Source organism: Scardinius erythrophthalmus (assembly GCF_964197995.2).
Source record: "Scardinius erythrophthalmus genome assembly, chromosome: 18".
Taxonomy (NCBI): Eukaryota; Metazoa; Chordata; class Actinopteri; order Cypriniformes; family Leuciscidae; genus Scardinius; species Scardinius erythrophthalmus.
Window position 1 is genome coordinate 340,001 of NC_138238.1, and position 24,099 is coordinate 364,099.

At 44.0% G+C, this 24,099-nt stretch overlaps 1 protein-coding gene across 3 annotated transcripts; it reads left to right on the forward strand.

Moving 5' to 3' along the window:
• Positions 1 to 2,631: 2,631 nt before the first annotated feature.
• Positions 2,632 to 19,272, forward strand: bub3 (BUB3 mitotic checkpoint protein). Of its 3 annotated transcripts, XM_081393581.1 has the most exons (8): positions 2,632 to 2,812; positions 3,647 to 3,841; positions 4,647 to 4,716; positions 14,453 to 14,604; positions 14,965 to 15,123; positions 17,868 to 18,045; positions 18,527 to 18,743; positions 19,028 to 19,272. In XM_081393581.1, the coding sequence occupies exons 1-8, from the start codon at positions 2,777 to 2,779 to the stop codon at positions 19,035 to 19,037; spliced, it is 1,017 nt and encodes a 338-aa protein (XP_081249707.1). In that variant the 5' UTR covers positions 2,632 to 2,776; the 3' UTR covers positions 19,038 to 19,272. The 3 variants fall into 3 exon arrangements, 2 of the variants coding, with proteins under 2 accessions (XP_081249707.1, XP_081249708.1); XM_081393582.1 differs by lacking the exon at positions 19,028 to 19,272 and having other exon boundaries at positions 2,700 to 2,812; positions 18,527 to 19,008; XR_014032148.1 differs by lacking the exon at positions 19,028 to 19,272 and having other exon boundaries at positions 2,736 to 2,812; positions 17,868 to 18,292; positions 18,527 to 18,643.
• The last annotated feature ends 4,827 nt before the right edge of the window (positions 19,273 to 24,099 follow it).

Genomic DNA, 24,099 nt, shown 5'->3' on the forward strand with positions numbered 1-24,099 from the left:
GAATGAATATTTGAATAACCTAAAGAACATATTTCCTTTATAAAGAACCTTTTGTGATTAAAGATTAAAGGCTCTTCGTGGATCGATGCGATACAGAAGATTCTCGCAGATTATGAAGGTTTGACAACAATACTTTATTATAATACAACAGCGCGTGAAATAAATCCACTAAATCAATCCTTCTAGTTCAGTCTTATATTTAGCCTATTTATGTTAATATTTATTTGGCAATTCGTGAATAGGCTTTATTCAAAATATTCTCCAGCTAAAAAAAAAAATCGCCTATAAATTGAAATCTTATAACGACCCAACAAAAGTCTATTCCCTTCATAATATACATTAGCAATATTGTGTCCGGACTGTAGAGTATGGAAGTGTTTTCCTAAAAAATCGTCATCATCATCATTATCATCATCATCATAATCATAATCTTACAAGCTGCGAATTTATGAATATTTTCATTCAGTAAAAGCGCGGTTTGATAATCATCAGCGAAACACAGACTGAAGTTTAAGTGTTTTAAATATTTTAGGTATTTTCCTGCACAAATACATTTTGTTTCCCGGAGTTTGTTCTTTTTTTTTTTTTTTTTTCTATATTGATGTTTCTATAAATTTCTGTTTTATGATAGGGTGATATCAGCTAAATTGGGCCACTTTTTGGTAAATCGTTTGGGACAATAATACGATACCATATATGCCTTTTCCATGTGTTTTTATGATTAATAATGACTGTTTTTGATCATTTTGTGTTGAAATTATGTAATAAAATATAATTATTTAGGCCCTACAGTTCTTGAAACATCAGCTGTGCCAACTTTTTTTGCATGAGCAGTTTCAGGTAAAATGGGCCAGTCAAACTGCAAAGGGAAATAGTAATTTATCATCAATTTTAATTTTAAAACACTATTGCTTATACAGCCACATAACATTTAAACTGCATTAAACAAACATATTCATATGTACCATTAATAAAAAAAAAAAATATTTTGGGTGCAAACCCACTTATTCAAATGTGCAATTAAACTGTTTTGGAACAGCATAGATCAGTGAACTGCTGTCAGTTGTGTGTGTGTGTGTGTAACTATATAACTATATTTAATTAAAAATATACATTTTTGGGTTGGCTTGGGTTGGAAAAATATATCTATGTAAATATACACCTTAGATGCATTAAGCAGGGTAAGAAGATGTAGTAATATGCCACTCTTGAAAACAGTGTGCATTAGCTGTTAAATTGTAATATATAAAGATAAGTTTAGCAGAGGATGATGATGTATCAATATGTGTGTGTGTGTGTGTGTGTGTGTGTGTATATACATGTGTGTGTGTGTGTGTATGTATATATATATATGTGTGTGTGTGTGTGTGTGTGTGTGTGTGTGTGTGTGTGTGTGTGTGTGTATGTATATATATATATGTGTGTGTGTGTGTGTGTGTGTGTGTGTGTGTGTGTGTGTGTGTGTGTGTGTGTGTGTGTGTGTGTGTGTGTGTGTGTGTGTGTGTGTGTGTGTATGTATGTATGTATGTATGTAATTAGGGGACATAAATGGAAACATGTGACTATTATAATAACTATTTAATTAAATATAGTTATTTAGTTACACACACACACACACACACACACACACACACACACACACACACACACACACACTCAAACACGTGTATGTGTGTTTGTGAGTGACAGAGATGATGGCCCATTTTACCTCAGTGGGTTAAGGTAAATTGGGCCGCCAAGAAAAACATCACTTTTTCAAAAAATATGTTCATATATCAAACTAACAACATTATTTCTGACTGATGCCATCAAGACAGATATTATGCATAGTTTTTTTATGTGCATGTTTTTTTTTTTTTTTATAGATTTATCACCCTTATAATAGTTTAGTTAGATTTGGTATGCCAGGCTACTTACCATGCAGCTTTCTGGTGCAGTCTTGATTTGAATTATTGCCCAGCCCACCATAGCAACCATAAACCAATAAAATCACCTGTTACTTCTCAAGCACAGTTATGACAACAGTTTAAAATCCTTTGCAGTCATTGGCTCTAAATTCCAGAGGGGCTGGGACCCCTAAACCTTAAATGGCCCATTTTACCTGATATCACCCTACAGAGATTCAATAGTCTGATATAGGCCTATTTGAATGTTTCTTTATTTGTTTCTCTAAACCTTTTGCATGTTTAAATTGTGTCTGCAGTCATAAATAGTCATAAGTCATAAATATGTGCTTTAATTCTTCAGAAAATCAATGTTTGTGTGTTATGATGTTGACAGAATAGGATGTTAAATATAAAGTGACTGATAATAGCCTATAATAACCAATTACATTAAAAACATGAAAAGGAACTTTTTCTTAATGAAAGGAATAGAGCAACGCATTTATTTGATTTATTTGATCACAATTCTCTATAATATTGAAAAATCATCTTATATAATTCAAACGTTCGAATATAACGTTCAAATAATATCATTCCTCATTTTGTAGCTACTTTAAATTTATTACATATCGATTTGGCCTTGATCAAATCCTGAAAGAAAAGAAATGAAGAGAAATTAAATTACAATGATTGATATACAGCTCCGATTCAACAAACGGAAATACGCAACATCTCGCGGGATTTCGTTGTCTCGTGTTTCTGCAGTGTTCCCGTTCATGCCTGGAGCTCTTCCTTGTAACCAATCGTCACAATAGAACATTAGAGGGAGTTTTGAAACGGACCAATGAGTGCCGAGCGCTGTTGTGAACGCATCCAATCACAGTAGAGCTTCGATGAGCGGCAGAATAGCAGCAGATCAGAGCCTCGCGGTGAGTTTTAACGAACCTTCTGCTTATTTTAATACACATATCCGATAATAAACACATCGACTCTGTTTCAGAGAGATTTACTCGAGTTTGAGCTCTGAATAAACTCTGCAGTTACAGTATTTATCAGCTGCGCAGTGCCTCAATACATTCAGTCGAAGTCTGACGGATTTTAGAGTTGAAATACATTCCAGTGTTATTTAAACTTAAGTTACTTGAGTTTAGTTATTATTACTTTCGGTTTCAGATTGAGTTTTATTCCTGTGTAAAGAGAATCGGAGCAGAAACTAGGATGCTCACAATGCTGGGAGGTTTACTGGGTGGTTGCTAGGGTGTAACTGGGTGGTTGCTAAGCTGTTGCTAGGTGGCTTCCTACTGTCTGGGGTGTTTTGGGCAGTTTTATAAGTGGTGAATCGATGACTAGTAAAGTTACAGCTCACACAGAGTATCCGAGGAATCATTTATGACTTTAACTCTTAGTCTGATGAGTGTGAGTGCTTGTACTAGCGATGAGGGTCTTAAAGTCCCCCTGTGTCAGTCATTTTATCCCTTAAAACAAATCTTTGATCACCATAATTAATATATTTAAAGTTTAGTTTGTGACGTCAGAAACACCAGCGATTTCAAAGCGTGTTTTTGAGACTGTCTTTGGTTCACTGCAGTTTTAAGGAGGAAATACTCAGCAATGGTGTCGACTTATGAATTTACACATGGTTTGTCTTAAAGCGGATTAAACACACCACATAGACACATAAACTACATTAAAAGCTGGATTTACACCACAGGCGGACTTTAATACAGTGCAGTAACTAATGCTCCAGTAATGAATGTGTTCAGATGACCGGAGCCAACGAGTTCAAGCTGACCCAGGGCCCGGACGACAGCATCTCCGCTGTGAAGTTCAGCCCGGCCTCGCCTCAGTTCCTGCTGGTGTCGTCCTGGGACTGTTCGGTCCGGCTCTACGACGTCAGCGCCAACAGCATGAGGATGAAGTACCAGCATCTGGCGCCCGTGCTAGACTGCGCTTTCTACGTGAGTGAAACGCTGGAGGATCACCTTTGCCCTCGTCTGCGCTGTAACTCTGTCTGCGCTGTAACTCTCTGTCTGCGCTGTAACTCTGTCTGCGCTGTAACTCTCTGTCTGCGCTGTAACTCTGTCTGCGCTGTAACTCTGTCTGCGCTGTAACTCTCTGTCTGCGCTGTAACTCTCTGTCTGCGCTGTAACTCTCTGTCTGCGCTGTAACTCTGTCTGCGCTGTAACTCTGTCTGCGCTGTAACTCTCTGTCTGCGCTGTAACTCTGTCTGCGCTGTAACTCTGTCTGCGCTGTTACTCTGTCTGCGCTGTAACTCTGTCTGCGCTGTAACTCTGTCTGCGCTGTAACTCTCTGTCTGCGCTGTAACTCTCTGTCTGCGCTGTAACTCTGTCTGCGCTGTAACTCTCTGTCTGCGCTGTAACTCTGTCTGCGCTGTTACTCTGTCTGCGCTGTAACTCTGTCTGCGCTGTAACTCTGTCTGCGCTGTAACTCTCTGTCTGCGCTGTAACTCTGTCTGCGCTGTAACTCTGTCTGCGCTGTAACTCTCTGTCTGCGCTGTAACTCTCTGTCTGCGCTGTAACTCTCTGTCTGCGCTGTAACTCTCTGTCTGCGCTGTAACTCTCTGTCTGCGCTGTAACTCTCTGTCTGCGCTGTAACTCTGTCTGCGCTGTTACTCTGTCTGCGCTGTAACTCTGTCTGCGCTGTAACTCTCTGTCTGCGCTGTAACTCTCTGTCTGCGCTGTAACTCTCTGTCTGCGCTGTAACTCTCTGTCTGCGCTGTAACTCTGTCTGCTGCTGTTTCAGGATCCGACACACGCGTGGAGCGGTGGGCTGGACAACCAGCTGAAGACTCACGATCTCAACACGGATCAGGGTGAGTTCAACACTTGTGCTGAAAATCCTCATCTGGAGTATTTATGACTGAGAACAGGATAGATGGGGGATTAGAACACATGACACTCGCTCCCGAACACGTGACACGCTCATGACACATGAACACATGACACACGCTCCCGAACACGTGACACGCTCATGACACATGAACACATGACACACGCTCCCGAACACGTGACACGCTCATGATACATGAACACATGACACACGCTCCCGAACACGTGACACGCTCATGACACATGAACACATGACACACGCTCCCGAACACGTGACACGCTCATGACACATGAACACATGACACACGCTCCCGAACACGTGACACGCTCATGACACATGAACACATGACACATGAACACATGACACATGACACACGCTCCCGAACACGTGACACGCTCATGACACATGAACACATGGCTCATGACACATGACGCTCATGACACATGAACACATGGCTCATGACACATGACGCTCATGACACATGAACACATGACACATAACACACGCTCCCGAACACGTGACACGCTCATGACACATGACACATGAACACATGACACATAACACACGCTCCCGAACACGTGACACGCTCATGACACATGACACTCATAACACATGACACACATGAACACATGACACACGCTCCCGAACACGTGACACGCTCATGACACATGAACACATGACACACGCTCCCGAACACGTGACACGGTCATGATACATGAACACATGACACACGCTCCCGAACACGTGACACGCTCATGACACATGACGCTCATGACACATGACACACATGAACACATGACACATGAACACATGACACATGAACACATGGCACATGAACACATGACACACGCTCCCGAACACATGACACGCTCATGACACATGACACACATGAACACATGACACATTAACACAACACATGACACACATGAACACGACACACGCTCCCGAACACGACACACGCTCCCGAACACGTGACACACTTATAACACATGACACACATGAACACATGACACGCTCATGATACATGAACACATGACACATGAACACATGACACACGCTCCCAAACACTTGACACACTCATAACACATGACACACATGAACACATGACACGCTCATGATACATGACACATGAACACATGACACATGCTCCCGAACACGTGACACGCTCATGACACATGAACATATTACACATGAACACAACACGCTTATGACACATGACGCACATGACACACATGAACACATGACACATGAACACGACACGCTTATGACACATGACGCTCATGACACATGAACACATGAACATGACACGCTTATGACACATGAACACGCTAATGAACACGACACGCTCATGACACACGAACACATGACACATGAACACATGAACACGACACATGAACACATGACATACATGAACACATGACACACGCTCCCGAACACGTGACACACTTATAACACATGACACGCTCATGATACATGAACACATAACACATGACACACGCTCCCGAACACGTGACACACTCATAACACATGACACACATGAACACATGACACGCTCATGATACATGAACACATGACACATGAACACATGACACACGCTCTCGAACACGTGACACGCTCATGACACATCATGACACTCATAACACCTACACACATGAACACATGACACGCTCATGATACATGAACACATGACACATGAACACATGACACACGCTCCCGAACACATGACACACGCTCCCGAACACGTGACACACTCATAACACGACACACATGAACACATGACACACTCATGATACATGAATACATGACACATGAACACATGACACACACTCCCGAACACGTGACACGCTCATGACACATGACACATGAACACATGACACATAACACACGCTCCCGAACACGTGACACGCTCATGACACATGACACTCATAACACATGACACACATGAACACATGACACACGCTCCCGAACACGTGACACGCTCATGACACATGAACACATGACACACGCTCCCGAACACGTGACACGCTCATGATACATGAACACGTGACACGCTCATGATACATGAACACATGACACACGCTCCCGAACACGTGACACGCTCATGACACATGACGCTCATGACACATGACACACATGAACACATGACACATGAACACATGACACATGAACACATGACACATGAACACATGGACACATGACACATGAACACATGACACATGAACACATGACACACTCATAACACATGACACACATGAACACATGGCACATGAACACATGACACACGCTCCCGAACACATGACACGCTCATGACACACATGACACATGAACACATGACACATGAACACATGACACATGAACACATGACACATGAACACATGACATACTCATAACACATGACACACATGAACACATGGCACATGAACACATGACACACGGTCCCGAACACATGACACGCTCACATGAACACATGACACATGACACACGCTCCCGAACACATGACACATGACACACATGAACACATGACACATGAACACATGACACACATGAACACGACACACGCTCCCGAACACGTGACACACTTATAACACATGACACACATGAACACATGACACGCTCATGATACATGAACACATGACACATGAACACATGACACACGCTCCCAAACACGTGACACACTCATAACACATGACACACATGAACAAGTCAAGTCAAGTCAAGTCATCTTCATTTATATAGCGCTTTTAACAATGTAGATTGTCTCAAAGCAGCTTTACAGAGATAAGCGTATAATTTAAGGTAACAGAGATTGTTTCGGCTTTACAGCAGAGTTAAGTTATTTCCATCTAAAGTTAGTTTTAATTGATTTGGTTCCGTCGCAATGATCATTTGTTATTAAATTAGGGGCCGCTAAGACGACACCATTCTCTCTACACAGACTTTAAACGCGAACCTGTGAGAAACGCTGATGGCGGTCACATGCGCATTTAGAATGGGTTCTATAGTTATGTGCGTTAGAATATACGCAGGTTTGGAATTCCCTACAAGCCAAGCCTAAACAAAATACTTGTCTTTCCTTATAAATTTTGATAAGGAATTTTATTTTATTTGTTGCTTTGGGGTAGGACCGCAAGACGAATTTTCCCGTCAACGCTTTATCTGTATAGTGGTAGCGGGATCCTCCATAGGGAGAGACTAGTTGGCACTTCAGCACTGCGTCACTGTCATGAACACATGACACGCTTATGATACATGAACACATGACACACTCCCGAACACATGACACACGCTCCCGAACACGTGACACACTCATAACACATGACACACATGAACACATGACACGCTCATGATACATGACACATGAACACATGACACACGCTCCCGAACACGTGACACGCTCATGACACATGAACATATTACACATGAACACAACACGCTTATGACACATGACGCACATGACACACATGAACACATGAACACGACACGCTTATGACACATGAACACGCTAATGAACACGACACGCTCATGACACACATGAACACATGACACATGAACATGACACGCTTATGACACATGAACACGCTAATGAACACGACACGCTCATGACTAGGGATGGGTATCGTTAAGGTTTTAACGGTATTACTACTCTTACCGATACTCCTTATCGATCCGGTACTTTAACGGTATTCTTATCGGTTCTTTTTATTATATTAAAAAAAAGGAAAAAAATAATTTAGAACATAATTAATATTGCTTTAAATTTTGAAATGTAAAATAAATATCTATAGCAAAAGAAAAAGCAATGCTTTAACAAAACAAATAAAACATGCATGTTATGCAGAAGGGTGCAGGCTTTTGTGCTTTATATACAGAAGACATAGGACACCAAAAACAAACTACAAACACATGGTCAAACAAAAAAAAAGTATACAATAAAACAAATATACAAATTATATACCCAGTGCTTTAATTTCAGTAATGTCTACTGACATTACTGTTCAGGAGTAATATGGGCTAAAAAGACATCTAATAAAGTCAGATGTAAAATAACACTGCATAGTTTATCATAGATAGGTTAAAGCTTATAAAAGCCAAAATTATTCATTCAAGAGCTGCGACTGATTTTCTCTTTGCCTTTTGTTGTTTGATTCACATTAATGGAGCAATCGTCAGCAGGCTTATTAGACTGCTGCCTCTTTAAGACCAAATGCAGATCTAATCATTAAGCCAATATTTTCTCCCAACTATTTACGCTCATTTAAGACATAAACTGTATTTAAGTGAATAAACTGTTTAAATGAATCTCCAAGACGGCCATTTTGAAATATTTTTGTGTATATTTGATCGTTTAGATGCGCACACGAAGCCCAAAATATACGTTGCTTGTCTCGTTGCAGTGTGTTTCGGAGCGCGCGCCGCATTTGGAACAGCGTCTATTGCTCAATTTTTGTACTTTTAATAGCCTTTTATTATCAAACGCGTCCCGCAGTTTAGCAACAGTATAGACTACATTTTACAACAATCACCGATCGTGCAGATTCTGAAGTTACGTTTGGGTTTTAGGGAGAAATGACAGCGCACCGCTGTGAAGGGAAGGAAGCTGCGCTGGAGAGAATGCGGCTTTAGTTTTTAATGGTTATACCTCAAATATCTTTTTTATAATCATTGGAAGCCAAAATCTAAATCTAAAATAAAATTAGTTTAATATCAAAGATCTAAAGTGTAGCCTAACCGTTTGAATGTTTAGTTCTGTCCTCATCATCACTCATTAAGCTGTTGTGTTGTGCGCGCCGTCGCTCCACGTGAATGTGATCGCTCTCTCTCTCTCTCTCTTTAGCAATGCATCACAGTCAAATAGTTCAATATTATTATATATAGAAGTGGCTGGCGAGATTAAATTTGCAAGATAATAATTTCTTAATACACTTTCTCAATTTCTACAGTACCGACAGCAGAACCGATAACGTCCGAGCTTATCGATCCAGCGGTATTTCAAAATTCAGCACCGGGGCCCGTTTAATACCGGGTTTCGGTACCCATCCCTACTCATGACACACATGAACACATGACACATAAACACATGAACACGACACATGAACACATGACATACATGAACACATGACACACGCTCCCGAACACGTGACACACTTATAACACATGACACGCTCATGATACATGAACACATGACACACGCTCCCGAACACGTGACACACTCATTACACATGACACACATGAACACATGACACGCTCATGATACATGAACACATGACACATGAACACATGACACACGCTCCCGAACACATGACACGCTCATGACACATCATGACACTCATAACACCTACACACATGAACACATGACACGCTCATGATACATGAACACATGACACATGAACACATGACACACGCTCCCGAACACATGACACACGCTCCCGAACACATGACACACTCATAACACGACACACATGAACACATGACACACTCATGATACATGAATACATGACACATGAACACATGACACACGCTCCCGAACACGTGACACGCTCATGACACATCATGACACTCATAACACCTACACACATGAACACATGACACGCTCATGATACATGAACACATGACACATGAACACATGACACACGCTCCCGAACACATGACACACGCTCCCGAACACGTGACACACTCATGATACATGAATACATGACACATGAACACATGACACACACTCCCGAACACGTGACACGCTCATGACACATCATGACACTCATAACACACGACACACATGAACACATGACACACGCTCCCGAACACGTGACACGCTCATGATACATGAACACATGACACATGCTCCGGAACACATGACACATGCTCCCGAACACGTGACACGCTCATGACACATGAACACATGACACACGCTCCCGAACACGTGACACGCTCATGATACATGAACACATGACACATGAACACATGACACACGCTCCCGAACACGTGACACGCTCATGACACATGACACTCATAACACATGACACACATGACACATGCTCCCGAACACATGACACACGCTCCCGAACACGTGACACGCTCATGACACATGAACACATGACACACGCTCCCGAACACGTGACACGCTCATGACACATGAACACATGACACACGCTCCCGAACACGTGACACGCTCATGACACATGAACACATGGCTCATGACACATGACGCTCATGACACATGAACACATGACACATAACACACGCTACCGAACACGTGACACGCTCATGACACATGAACACATGACACATAACACACGCTCCCGAACACGTGACACGCTCATGACACATGACACTCATAACACATGACACACATGAACACATGACACACGCTCCCGAACACGTGACACGCTCATGACACATGAACACATGACACATGCTCCCGAACACGTGACACGCTCATGATACATGAACACATGACACACGCTCCCGAACACGTGACACGCTCATGACACATGACGCTCATGACACATGAACACATGACACATGAACACATGACACACTCATAACACATGACACACATGAACACATGGCACATGAACACATGACACACGCTCCCGAACACATGACACGCTCATTACACATGACACACATGAACACATGACACATGAACACGACACATGAACACATGACACACATGAACACGACACACGCTCCCGAACACGTGACACACTTATAACACATGACACACATGAACACATGACACGCTCATGATACATGAACACATGAACACATGACACACGCTCCCAAACACGTGACACACTCATAACACATGACACACATGAACACATGACACGCTCATGATACATGACACACGCTCCCAAACACGTGACACGCTCATGACACATGAACATATTACACATGAACACAACACGCTTATGACACATGACGCACATGACACACATGAACACATGACACATGAACACGACACGCTTATGACACATGACGCTCATGACACATGAACACATGACACATGAACATGACACGCTTATGACACATGAACACGCTAATGAACACGACACGCTCATGACACACATGACACATGAACACATGAACACGACACATGAACACATGACATACATGAACACATGACACATGCTCCCGAACACGTGACACACTTATAACACATGACACGCTCATGATACATGAACACATGACACATGAACACATGACACACGCTCCCGAACACGTGACACACTCATAACACATGACACACATGAACACATGACACGCTCATGATACATGAACACATGACACATGAACACATGACACACGCTCCCGAACACGTGACACGCTCATGACACATCATGACACTCATAACACCTACACACATGAACACATGACACGCTCATGATACATGAACACATGACACAGGAACACATGACACACGCTCCCGAACACATGACACACGCTCCCGAACACGTGACACACTCATAACACGACACACATGAACACATGACACACTCATGATACATGAATACATGACACATGAACACATGACACACACTCCCGAACACGTGACACGCTCATGACACATGACACATGAACACATGACACATAACACACGCTCCCGAACACGTGACACGCTCATGACACATGACACTCATAACACATGACACACATGAACACATGACACACGCTCCCGAACACGTGACACGCTCATGACACATGAACACATGACACACGCTCCCGAACACGTGACACGCTCATGATACATGAACACATGAACACATGACACACGCTCCCGAACACGTGACACGCTCATGACACATGACGCTCATGACACATGACACACATGAACTCATGACACATGAACACATGACACATGAACACATGACACATGAACACATGACACACTCATAACACATGACACACATGAACACATGGCACATGAACACATGACACACGCTCCCGAACACATGACACGCTCATGACACATGACACACACGAACACATGACACATGAACACATGACACATGAACACATGACACACTCATAACACGACACACATGAACACATGGCACATGAACACATGACACACGCTCCCGAACACATGACACGCTCATGACACATGACACACATGAACACATGACACATGAACACATGACACACATGAACACGACACACGCTCCCGAACACGTGACACACTTATAACACATGACACACATGAACACATGACACGCTCATGATACATGAACACATGACACATGAACACATGACACACGCTCCCAAACACGTGACACACTCATAACACATGACACACATGAACACATGACACGCTCATGATACATGAACACATGACACACTCCCGAACACATGACACACGCTCCCGAACACGTGACACACTCATAACACATGACACACATGAACACATGACACGCTCATGATACATGACACATGAACACATGACACACGCTCCCGAACACGTGACACGCTCATGACACATGAACATATTACACATGAACACAACACGCTTATGACACATGACACACATGAACACATGACACATGAACACGACACGCTTATGACACATGACGCTCATGACACATGAACACATGACACATGAACATGACACGCTTATGACACATGAACACGCTAATGAACACGACACGCTCATGACACATGACACACATGACACATAAACACATGAACACGACACATGAACACATGACATACATGAACACATGACACACGCTCCCGAACACGTGACACACTTATAACACATGACACGCTCATGATACATGAACACATGACACATGAACACATGACACACGCTCCCGAACACGTGACACACTCATTACACATGACACACATGAACACATGACACGCTCATGATACATGAACACATGACACATGAACACGACACACGCTCCCGAACACATGACACGCTCATGACACATCATGACACTCATAACACCTACACACATGAACACATGACACGCTCATGATACATGAACACATGACACATGAACACATGACACACGCTCCCGAACACATGACACACGCTCCCGAACACGTGACACACTCAAAACACGACACACATGAACACATGACACACTCATGATACATGAATACATGACACATGAACACATGACACACGCTCCCGAACACGTGACACGCTCATGACACATCATGACACTCATAACACCTACACACATGAACACATGACACGCTCATGATACATGAACACATGACACATGAACACATGACACACGCTCCCGAACACATGACACACGCTCCCGAACATGTGACACACTCATAACACGACACACATGAACACATGACACACTCATGATACATGAATACATGACACATGAACACATGACACACACTCCCGAACACGTGACACGCTCATGACACATCATGACACTCATAACACACGACACACATGAACACATGACACGCTCATGACACATGAACACATGACACATGAACACATGACACATGAACACATGACACACGCTCCCGAACACGTGACACGCACATGACACGACACACATGAACACATGACACATGAACACGACACGCTCATGACACATGACGCTCATGACACATGAACACATGACACATGAACATGACACGCTCATGACACATGAACACGCTAATGAACACATGACACGGCACACACTCAGGAGCGCATACAGAAGTAAAGAGCAGATCCTGATGCCTTGTGTGACGCTCCGCAGACACGATCGTGGGGACTCACGACGCTCCGATCCGCTGTGTGGAATACTGTCCCGAGGTGAACGTCATGGTCACGGGGAGCTGGGATATGTCCGTGCGACTCTGGGACCCCCGAACACCCTGCAACGCCGGCACCTTCACGCAGCCGGAGAAGGTAGTGTGTGTGCGCGTGCGTGTGTGTGTGCGTGTGTGCGCGTGCACGTGTGTGTGTGTGCGTGTGTGTGTGTGCGTGTGCGTGTGTGCGCGCGCGTGCACGTGTGTGTGTGTGTGTGTGTGTGTGTGTGTGTGTGTGTGTGTGTGTGTGTGTGTGTGTGTGTGTGTGTGTGTGTGTGTGTGTGTGTGTGTGTGTGTGTGTGTGTGTGTGTGTGTGTGTGTGTGTGTGTGTGTGTGTGTGTGTGTGTGTGTTTGCGTGTGAGTGCTAGCGTCTGACACGTGTGTGTGTGTGTGTGTGTGTGTGTGTGTGTGTGTGTGTGTGTGTGTGTGTGTGTGTGTGTGTGTGTGTGTGTGTCCTCAGGTCTACACGCTCTCGGTGGCGGGGGACCGGCTGATCGTGGGCACTGCGGGGAGGCGTGTGCTCGTGTGGGATCTGAGGAACATGGGATACGTGCAGCAGAGACGCGAGTCCAGCCTGAAGTACCAGACGCGCTGCATACGAGCCTTCCCCAACAAACAGGTGAAGAACCAGAACCATACGCTTATATCCAGCTATCATCAGCCGAGTCTACATGTGTCACCTCAAACAGTTTGATTCAATTCTCATCAGATTTTATACTTCAGTTCAACACACTTTATTTGTCCCCTAGGGGTAAGTCACGTAAACCATATATATATAAAAGCATCATACATTAAATAAATAACACAATGTGCACAGAATACATATTAATTATAATCCTTAAAAAGTCCATACCATGTATAAGAATGAATAAATATGTAAATATATGTATTTAACTGTCAATTAAAAATGACTCTTAATGCACGGAAATACACTGTCAAAAAAAAGATTTTTGAAAGTTGTAAATTTAACAATGGTTATTGGAATACATTTTTTTCCACATTTAATTCAATGTTACATGCTGTTTCTTTGTAATTTTTTGTGAAATAATTAATAATAATAATAAGCAATTACTGAGTTATTTTTCAGTGTAGTGAGAAATCTCATCAAGGCAGCGGTTAGCGTTCTCGCCGTGTTTAGGGGTACGGTTAGCGCTCTCGCCGTGTTTAGGGGTACGGTTAACGCTCTCGCCGTGTTTAGGGGTACGGTTAGCGTTCTCGCCGTGTTTAGGGGTACGGTTAGCGCTCTCGCCGTGTTTAGGGGTACGGTTAGCGCTCTCGCCGTGTTTAGGGGTACGGTTAGCGCTGCGCTCTCGCCGCGTTTAGGGGTGCGGTTAGCGCTCTCGCCGTGTTTAGGGGTACGGTTAGCGCTCTCGCCGCGTTTAGGGGTGCGGTTAGCGCTCTCGCCGCGTTTAGGGGTGCGGTTAGCGCTCTCGCCGCGTTTAGGGGTACGGTTAGCGCTCTCGCCGCGTTTAGGGGTGCGGTTAATGCTCTGGCTGTGTTTAGGGGTACGGTTAACACTCTGCCTGTGTTTAGGGGTACGGTTAACGCTCTGGCTGTGTTTAGGGGTACGGTTAACACTCTGGCTGTGTTTAGGGGTACGGTTAGTGCTCTCGCCGTGTTAAGGGGTACAGTTAACGCTCTGGCTGTGTTTAGGGGTACAGTTAACACTCTGGCTGTGTTTAGGGGTGCGGTTAATGCTCTGGCTGTGTTTAGGGGTACGGTTAACACTCTGGCTGTGTTTAGGGGTACGGTTAGTGCTCTCGCCGTGTTAAGGGGTACAGTTAACGCTCTGGCTGTGTTTAGGAGTACAGTTAACGCTCTGGCTGTGTTTAGGGGTACGGTTAACGCTCTGGCTGTGTTTAGGGGTACGGTTAACGCTCTGGCTGTGTTTAGGGGTACGGTTAACGCTCTGGCTGTGTTTAGGGGTACGGTTAACGCTCTGGCTGTGTTTAGGGGTACATTTAACGCTCTGGCTGTGTTTAGGGGTACAGTTAACGCTCTGGCTGTGTTTAGGGGTACAGTTAACGCTCTGGCTGTGTTTAGGGGTACAGTTAACGCTCTGGCTGTGTTTAGGGGTACGGTTAGCGCTCTCGCCGTGTTTAGGGGTACGGTTAGCGCTCTCGCCGTGTTTAGGGGTACGGTTAGCGCTCTCGCCGTGTTTAGGGGTACGGTTAGCGCTCTCGCCGTGTTTAGGGGTACGGTTAGCGCTCTCGCCGTGTTTAGGGGTGCGGTTAGCGCTCTGGCTGTGTTTAGGGGTACAGTTAACACTCTGGCTGTGTTTAGAGGTGCGGTTAACGCTCTGGCTGTGTTTAGGGGTACGGTTAGCGCTCTGGCTGTGTTTAGGGGTACAGTTAACACTCTGGCTGTGTTTAGGGGTGCGGTTAACGCTCTGGCTGTGTTTAGGGGTACGGTTAGTGCTCTCGCCGTGTTTAGGGGTACGGTTAGTGCTCTCGCCGTGTTTAGGGGTACGGTTAGCGCTCTCGCCGTGTTTAGGGGTGCGGTTAGCGCTCTCGCCGTGTTTAGGGGTGCGGTTAGCGCTCTGGCTGTGTTTAGGGGTACGGTTAACGCTCTGGCTGTGTTTAAGGGTACGGTTAACGCTCTGGCTGTGTTTAGGGGTACGGTTAACACTCTGGCTGTGTTTAGGGGTACAGTTAACACTCTGGCTGTGTTTAGGGGTACGGTTAACGCTCTGGCTGTGTTTAGGGGTGCGGTTAACGCTCTGGCTGTGTTTAGGGGTACGGTTAACACTCTGGCTGTGTTTAGGGGTACAGTTAACACTCTGGCTGTGTTTAGGGGTACGGTTAACACTCTGGCTGTGTTTAGGGGTACAGTTAACACTCTGGCTGTGTTTAGGGGTACAATTAACACTCTGGCTGTGTTTAGGGGTACGGTTAACACTCTGGCTGTGTTTAGGGGTACGGTTAACACTCTGGCTGTGTTTAGGGGTACAGTTAACACTCTGGCTGTGTTTAGGGGTACAGTTAACACTCTGGCTGTGTTTAGGGGTGCGGTTAACGCTCTGGCTGTGTTTAGCGGTGCGGTTAACGCTCTGGCTGTGTTTAGGGGTACGGTTAGCGCTCTCGCCGTGTTTAGGGGTACGGTTAGCGCTCTGGCTGTGTTTAGGGGTACAGTTAACACTCTGGCTGTGTTTAGGGGTACGGTTAACACTCTGGCTGTGTTTAGGGGTACAGTTAACACTCTGGCTGTGTTTAGGGGTACGGTTAACGCTCTGGCTGTGTTTAGGGGTGCGGTTAACGCTCTGGCTGTGTTTAGGGGTACGGTTAACGCTCTGGCTGTGTTTAGGGGTACGGTTAACGCTCTGGCTGTGTTTAGGGGTACAGTTAACGCTCTGGCTGTGTTTAGGGGTACGTGCTGAGCTCTATCGAGGGCCGAGTGGCCGTGGAGTATCTTGATCCCAGTCTGGAGGTGCAGAAGAAGAAATACGCCTTCAAGTGCCACAGACTAAAGGAGAACGGCATCGAGCAGGTGTTCCCGGTCAACGCCATCTCCTTCCACAGCGTGCACAACACGTTTGCTACCGGTACTGACCACACACACACACACACACACACACACACACACACACTCACACTCCATCTCCTTCCACAGCGTGCACAACACGTTTGCTACCGGTACTGACTACACACACACACACACACACTCACACACACACTCCATCTCCTTCCACAGCGTGCACAACACGTTTGCTACCGGTACTGACTACACACACACACACACTCACACACACTCCATCTCCTTCCACAGCGTGCACAACACGTTTGCTACCGGTACTGACTACACACACACACACACACACATTCACACTCACACACACTCCATCTCTTTCCACAGCGTGCACAACACGTTTGCTACCAGTACTGACTACACACACACACACTCACACACGCACGCACAAACACACACCCACACACACACTCCATCTTCTTCCACAGCGTGCACAACACGTTTGCTACCGGTACTGACCACACACACACTCACTAAATGTGTGTGTGTGTTTCCAGGCGGTTCCGACGGCTTCGTGAACATCTGGGACCCGTTCAACAAGAAGCGCTTGTGTCAGTTCCACCGCTACCCGACTAGCATCGCGTCTCTGGCATTCAGCGTGGACGGCTCTCTGCTAGCCATCGCGTCCTCGTACATGCAGGAGCAGGGAGACGTGTCGCACCCCGCCGACGCCGTGTTCATACGCCAGGTCACCGACGCCGAGACCAAGCCCAAGTGAGTCTGACCTCTGTACGGTTAACACTCTGGCTGTGTTTAGGGGTGTGTTTAGTAACCGTACCGTGTGTGTGAGAGCGACTGATGTGATGTTTACACTCGTGATCTGTGTGTGTGTGTGTGTGTGTGTGTGTGTGTGTGTGTGTGTGTGTGTGTGTGTGTGTGTGTGTGTGTGTGTGTGTGTGTGTGTGTGTGTGTGTGTGTGTGTGTGTGTGTGTGTGTGTGTGTGTGTGTGTGTGTGTGAGAGTGAGAGAGACTGATGTGATGTTCTCTTGTGTTCGCAGATCCACGTGAGTCCTGAGATTCGACATCATCAACTCTTCCTTCACGCCCGTCTGTCTCTTTATTCTGTGTGTGTGTGTGTGTGTGTGTGTGTGTGTGTGTGTGTGTGTGTCGCCTGATGTAATTCAATAAATGTTTATATTGTCGTCTTGTGTTTCTGCCCTTCAGTGTTTCTGCCCTTCAGTGTGGGTATTTCTGTGTTTTAAGAAACAGTAAAACATCTTTTTATTCATCGATTGTCAGTGTCATTTTTCCTGATGGATCCGCCCGGTCTCCGCTGTGCTTTAATCCGTGTTCTTCCTCACGCTGAACGCTCCTCAGTGCCGGCAGACGATCCGTGTGTCTCCGGAACTCCAGCTCTGAGAACGGGAACTCTTCTTCTACTTCATCAGAGTCTGTCTAATCATAAAGACACAATTTATACTGTGAAAAAATAAATGTATAATAATATTTGGAAAATTTTTAGTTTTTAAGTTACATTATTCCTTTTTTTCTACTCATTAAAGTATTGTAATGTTAGATGTATTATTTATTTGAGATTATTCATTGGTGCTTGAGTTCGACTTTTTGAAATGTAAGTCCTGGAAAACCCTTGAAAACAGTCATATTTATTATAGATGTTCTCTAACAGCTTGAATTATTGACAAATACTTTATATGAAATTAGTGTATATAAAATACACAAATACAATCTTTTAAGTGTAGATGAACGCTGCAGTCCGTCTGAGATATAGAGCTGTTTCGCATGATATTAATATATGATACAGCGTTCATTCTTCAGCTCAATCATATTTTCATGGGATAAATAACTCGGTTTGGATGAGGAAAGCGATGTCTATCCTCTCAGTGGCTGAGGAGACTCCCATGACGGACAGCGCTGGTCAGTGGATGGATCTCTATGAAGTGAAACGTCAGAGACCTTATAAAGATAATAAGAATAAAGATATTGTTTGATAAGTGCTGATTGTTGTCCATGAAATCCCCAAATGTGCTTAAAGTCCTGGAGTCTGATTAGAATCTGAACCCTGAGCTCTGCATGACCGTCAGTGCAGGTTCTCATTAAAGCGGCTCAAACACACATTAGTCTGACACACTCAGAGCTTTTCCTCGGACCGTCTGCAAGCACATCACTCTTCTCTTCTACACTCGCTCTCCTCTAAGAGTCTTCTGACGTGCGTCTCACAGTAGATGAGTGATTCAGGGGTGTGTGTGAGCATCATCAGGGGAGTGTGTGTTGATGCTGTTTCTCATGCTGTCGGAAGTGTCCTGCTTCCCAAGCTCATCCTGTTCAAGTGCTTTTGTTGTCAGAAAGAATGGGAATCATGCAGGACACCAGGTTTATTCTTTCCTATTTCTTGAGGAAATCTTATTAAAGTCAAAATGTATTGAAGATATTTAATTTTGAATAAAATGTAACGTCCCATTCACTGAAACCATAGTAACATATCTAGATAGACCGATTGCTGATGATTCTGGAATTTTGGTCAAATGCATGTTATTTTCGCTGTTTATAAAACATGAATAATGATTTGAAGCATATTATATATGTAAATATGCACTACTTTATTCCAAGGCGATGTATCTGTTGTGGAAAAACTAATATAGAATAGCAGTTCACAGCAGCAATCGTTCTCCTCTCCGCCATGTGGAAGGTTTATGGCTCCGACTCTGACGTGGAAATCTGATTAGGAATTTCCAACTAGGAAACTCGGAATAGGAATTTCTTTCTTTAAATTTCCAACTAGGAATTTCCGACTAGGACTTGGTTGGTTGTTTTTTTTTTTTGTAATTATTATTGCTTCAGGATTTTTGTTTTTGTTGTTCTTTCTTTTTTTTTGCATGTAAATTGTTATATGTAAAGATACAGATTTTTTTTCATATTATTGCATTTCTCATTCATTCTTTAAGCTGTAAAACAGTCAGTAAAATGAAAAGATCTCATTCTTTCCTATGATGAAATACTGATTTATGTGAAAAATCATTCAAACTTCAAAGATAAAAGTTCATGATTTATGTAATGCTCCTGTTGGGTGTGTTTTATGTCAGTGTGTTATGATTGACGTATGTTTCTGAATGAGAATTGTTGCCAGTGTTTTGGTGGAACCAGATTATTTTGAGGTCTGAGTGAGTTTTGGAGGTGAGATTAACCAACATTCATTTTAGTAATGATTTTTGAAAATATGGCTTCAGTATTAAACAATGCTCTTCAGCAACTGAGAAAAACTGTAAAGTTTATGGCTCGCAAAACTCGGGCATCAAAATTATCTCTGATTTTCCCAGAAGTAAACACTGAAAGGGTGTTCATCTACACTTTCCGACTAGGAAACTTACATTCATGATAATTCCAATATTAAGTGACAGTTTAATGAATTCATAAAAAATAGAGGCATGAAAACCAATCAAATCCACAGACAGAAACGCTTTTGTTTGTTGACAGAGTGAACTGGCAGACTCACACACTCTCACTCATACACACACACACACACACACATTCCAGAAATTGTGTACGAAATGCATTGCATTAAAAAGCGTTGCTGGTCTAATGGCTTCGGCTGCTGCTTCAATATCCTAAACATTATTTGTGCGTTTGTTAAATGATGTCACTAATTCCTCTAATTAACAGTAATGACTCCATGGCTCTCGTTATGATGACCTGAGCTTCATATGGAATGGCGTTTAGAGGTAATGACCCTCATCTGCGCTGACGGCAGTAAATTACACCGTTTCCTGTCATCTTTGCGTTTGCTAAATTGGAAAATTGACTTCCTTGTCCGGCTTCTGGAGAGCCGAGGAGAATCTCCTGATGAACGTGATGAATGTCTCGATCGGATCAGAACCGGATCACAGTGAAGCGGTTCGACCCAGACATCGAGTCGCATCAGAACCAGGCGTCTTCACACAATATAGCCTAGGCTACATATAAATAATACAAAGATTGAACTAATTAACTAAGCATACATTTAAATGCAAAAATAAATTTGAAATAAACTGAGTAGAACAAATACATTTTGATTTAAATACAAACATTTGATAAAAAAAAAATACATTTGTAAAATATATAGGCCACATAAATAAATAAATAAATAGTAACAATATTAAACTAAATAAACAAATACATTTTAATAAAACATTACATTTATTAAAATAAATACAATTTGATTTAAATAAACTGGCATAAACAAAAGCTGCCAGATGAGCGGATGGAAATAATGTTTTTGGTGGAAAAAACCTTGACATCAAATTTCTTCCCTTTCTCAGGAACAAAAGCATAATAAAGTGTGTGTGTGTGTGTGTGTGTGTGTGTGTGTGTGTGTGTGTGTGTGTGTGTGTGTGTGTGTGTGTGTGTGTGTGTGTGTGTGTGTGTGTGTGTGTGTGTGTGTGTGTGTGTGTGTGTGTGTGTGTGTGTGTGTGTGTGTGTGTGTGTGTGTGTGTGTCAGAGTGTTAGATGAGGATCAGGGCTGGTTCTCGAGTGTCGGTTCCTCGTTCCTGAGGCGAAGCTGAAACCAGGACACAGATCTCAGTTTCTGACAGTCAGACGTTTAACTCCTGGATGATTAGACTTCGCCTCAGTGGATCAGATGTTACCGTGGGCCGTTAAACTGGTGTTTCCCTTCACACACACACACACACACACACACACACACACACACACACACACTCCTGTCCGAACCCTCTCACCTTTAAAACACAATCTGTGTGTGTTGATCGTGTGCTGGTGTGGCAGAGCCCTTCAGCTCCAGATCCCCCTTCAGCTCCAGATCCCACAGAAGCTTTCAGGACATCAGGAACAAACGCTGCTCTTGCTTTGTATGATCAGAAAGAGTCTGTGTGATCTCATGCTTCTAAAGTAACATGTGAACCTCGGAGCGATTCCCACGACACACACACACACACACACACACACACACACACACACACACACACACTCACGCCTCGGCCTCGAGACCAACACACTGAAGTATTGCTGATGTTAGACTCAGATTGAACAGCGACGGACCGCTTTATTGCTTCGTTTGAAGATGATCTCAGGGCAAAAACAGCGGATGTGAAACTGAGAAAACGCATTCAGACATTCCTGAATTATTACCCAGAATGCAGCAGCAGTCGAAGCTTCAGAGTGAATCTAATGATCTTTTCCTGCAATAAGGATGTTTTGAAACATAAACCTGTGTCCTTGTTCTCAGCTCAACATCAGTCATCACGTGACCCACATTAACTGGATTCATCTGTGGGGTCAAAGGTGAAGGTGATGACATGATTGACAGTTCACGGTGTGATTTGGTCACGTGATGCGCGTTTAGCAGCGTCCGGATCAATAATCAGACCTGAATGAAAGCTGATAATGCTGTGATTTCTGAATTCGACAAGCGTCAGATGTTGCTGTGATTCTGTGATTGGTCGAGAGCTTCTGTGTCGTTTTGTTTAATTGATCGAAATACGGATTAGTTTGACTAATGTGTTTCAGCCTTCAGCCTGTAAACCACATTCACTCTCAGAAAAAAAGGCACAAAAGCTGTCACTGGGACAGTACCCTTCAAAAGGGTACCAATATGTACCTTTGAGGGACTTAAATATTTGCACTCTTTAGGTACAAAGGTGTACCTTTTGAAACGCCATAGTGACAGCTTTTGTACCTTTTTTTCTGAGAGTGTTGTGTCAAACTCAAGGCCCGCGAGCCTATTCCAGCCCGCCACTTTATTTTATAAGGCCCGCGAGAGCATATGATTGTCTTAAAATTAGGGATGCATCCTGCACCAAATTTAGGCTGCCAAAAATGTTCGGCCGAAAATTGTATTTTAGGTTTTTGGGGCGCCGCCCCGCCCCTCCGTGATCGGCGATCTGGTTTCACTCTGGCTCAGCAAGTTTTGTGACTGCGAGCGACTCCGCTTCCGAAGATGCACAACTTCGAAGCGTGTTCAACTGTGTGTCTGCGCTGTGCTCTCCGCTCCGTGTTCGCAGCGCGTTCTGCTCAATGTTCCGCTGCAACCTCCGCGTGTGTGTGTGTGCGTGCGTGTGCGTGTGCGTGTGTGTTGCGCGCTCTGCTCAGTCGCTCACGCTCACCGGAAAGGCAAAGT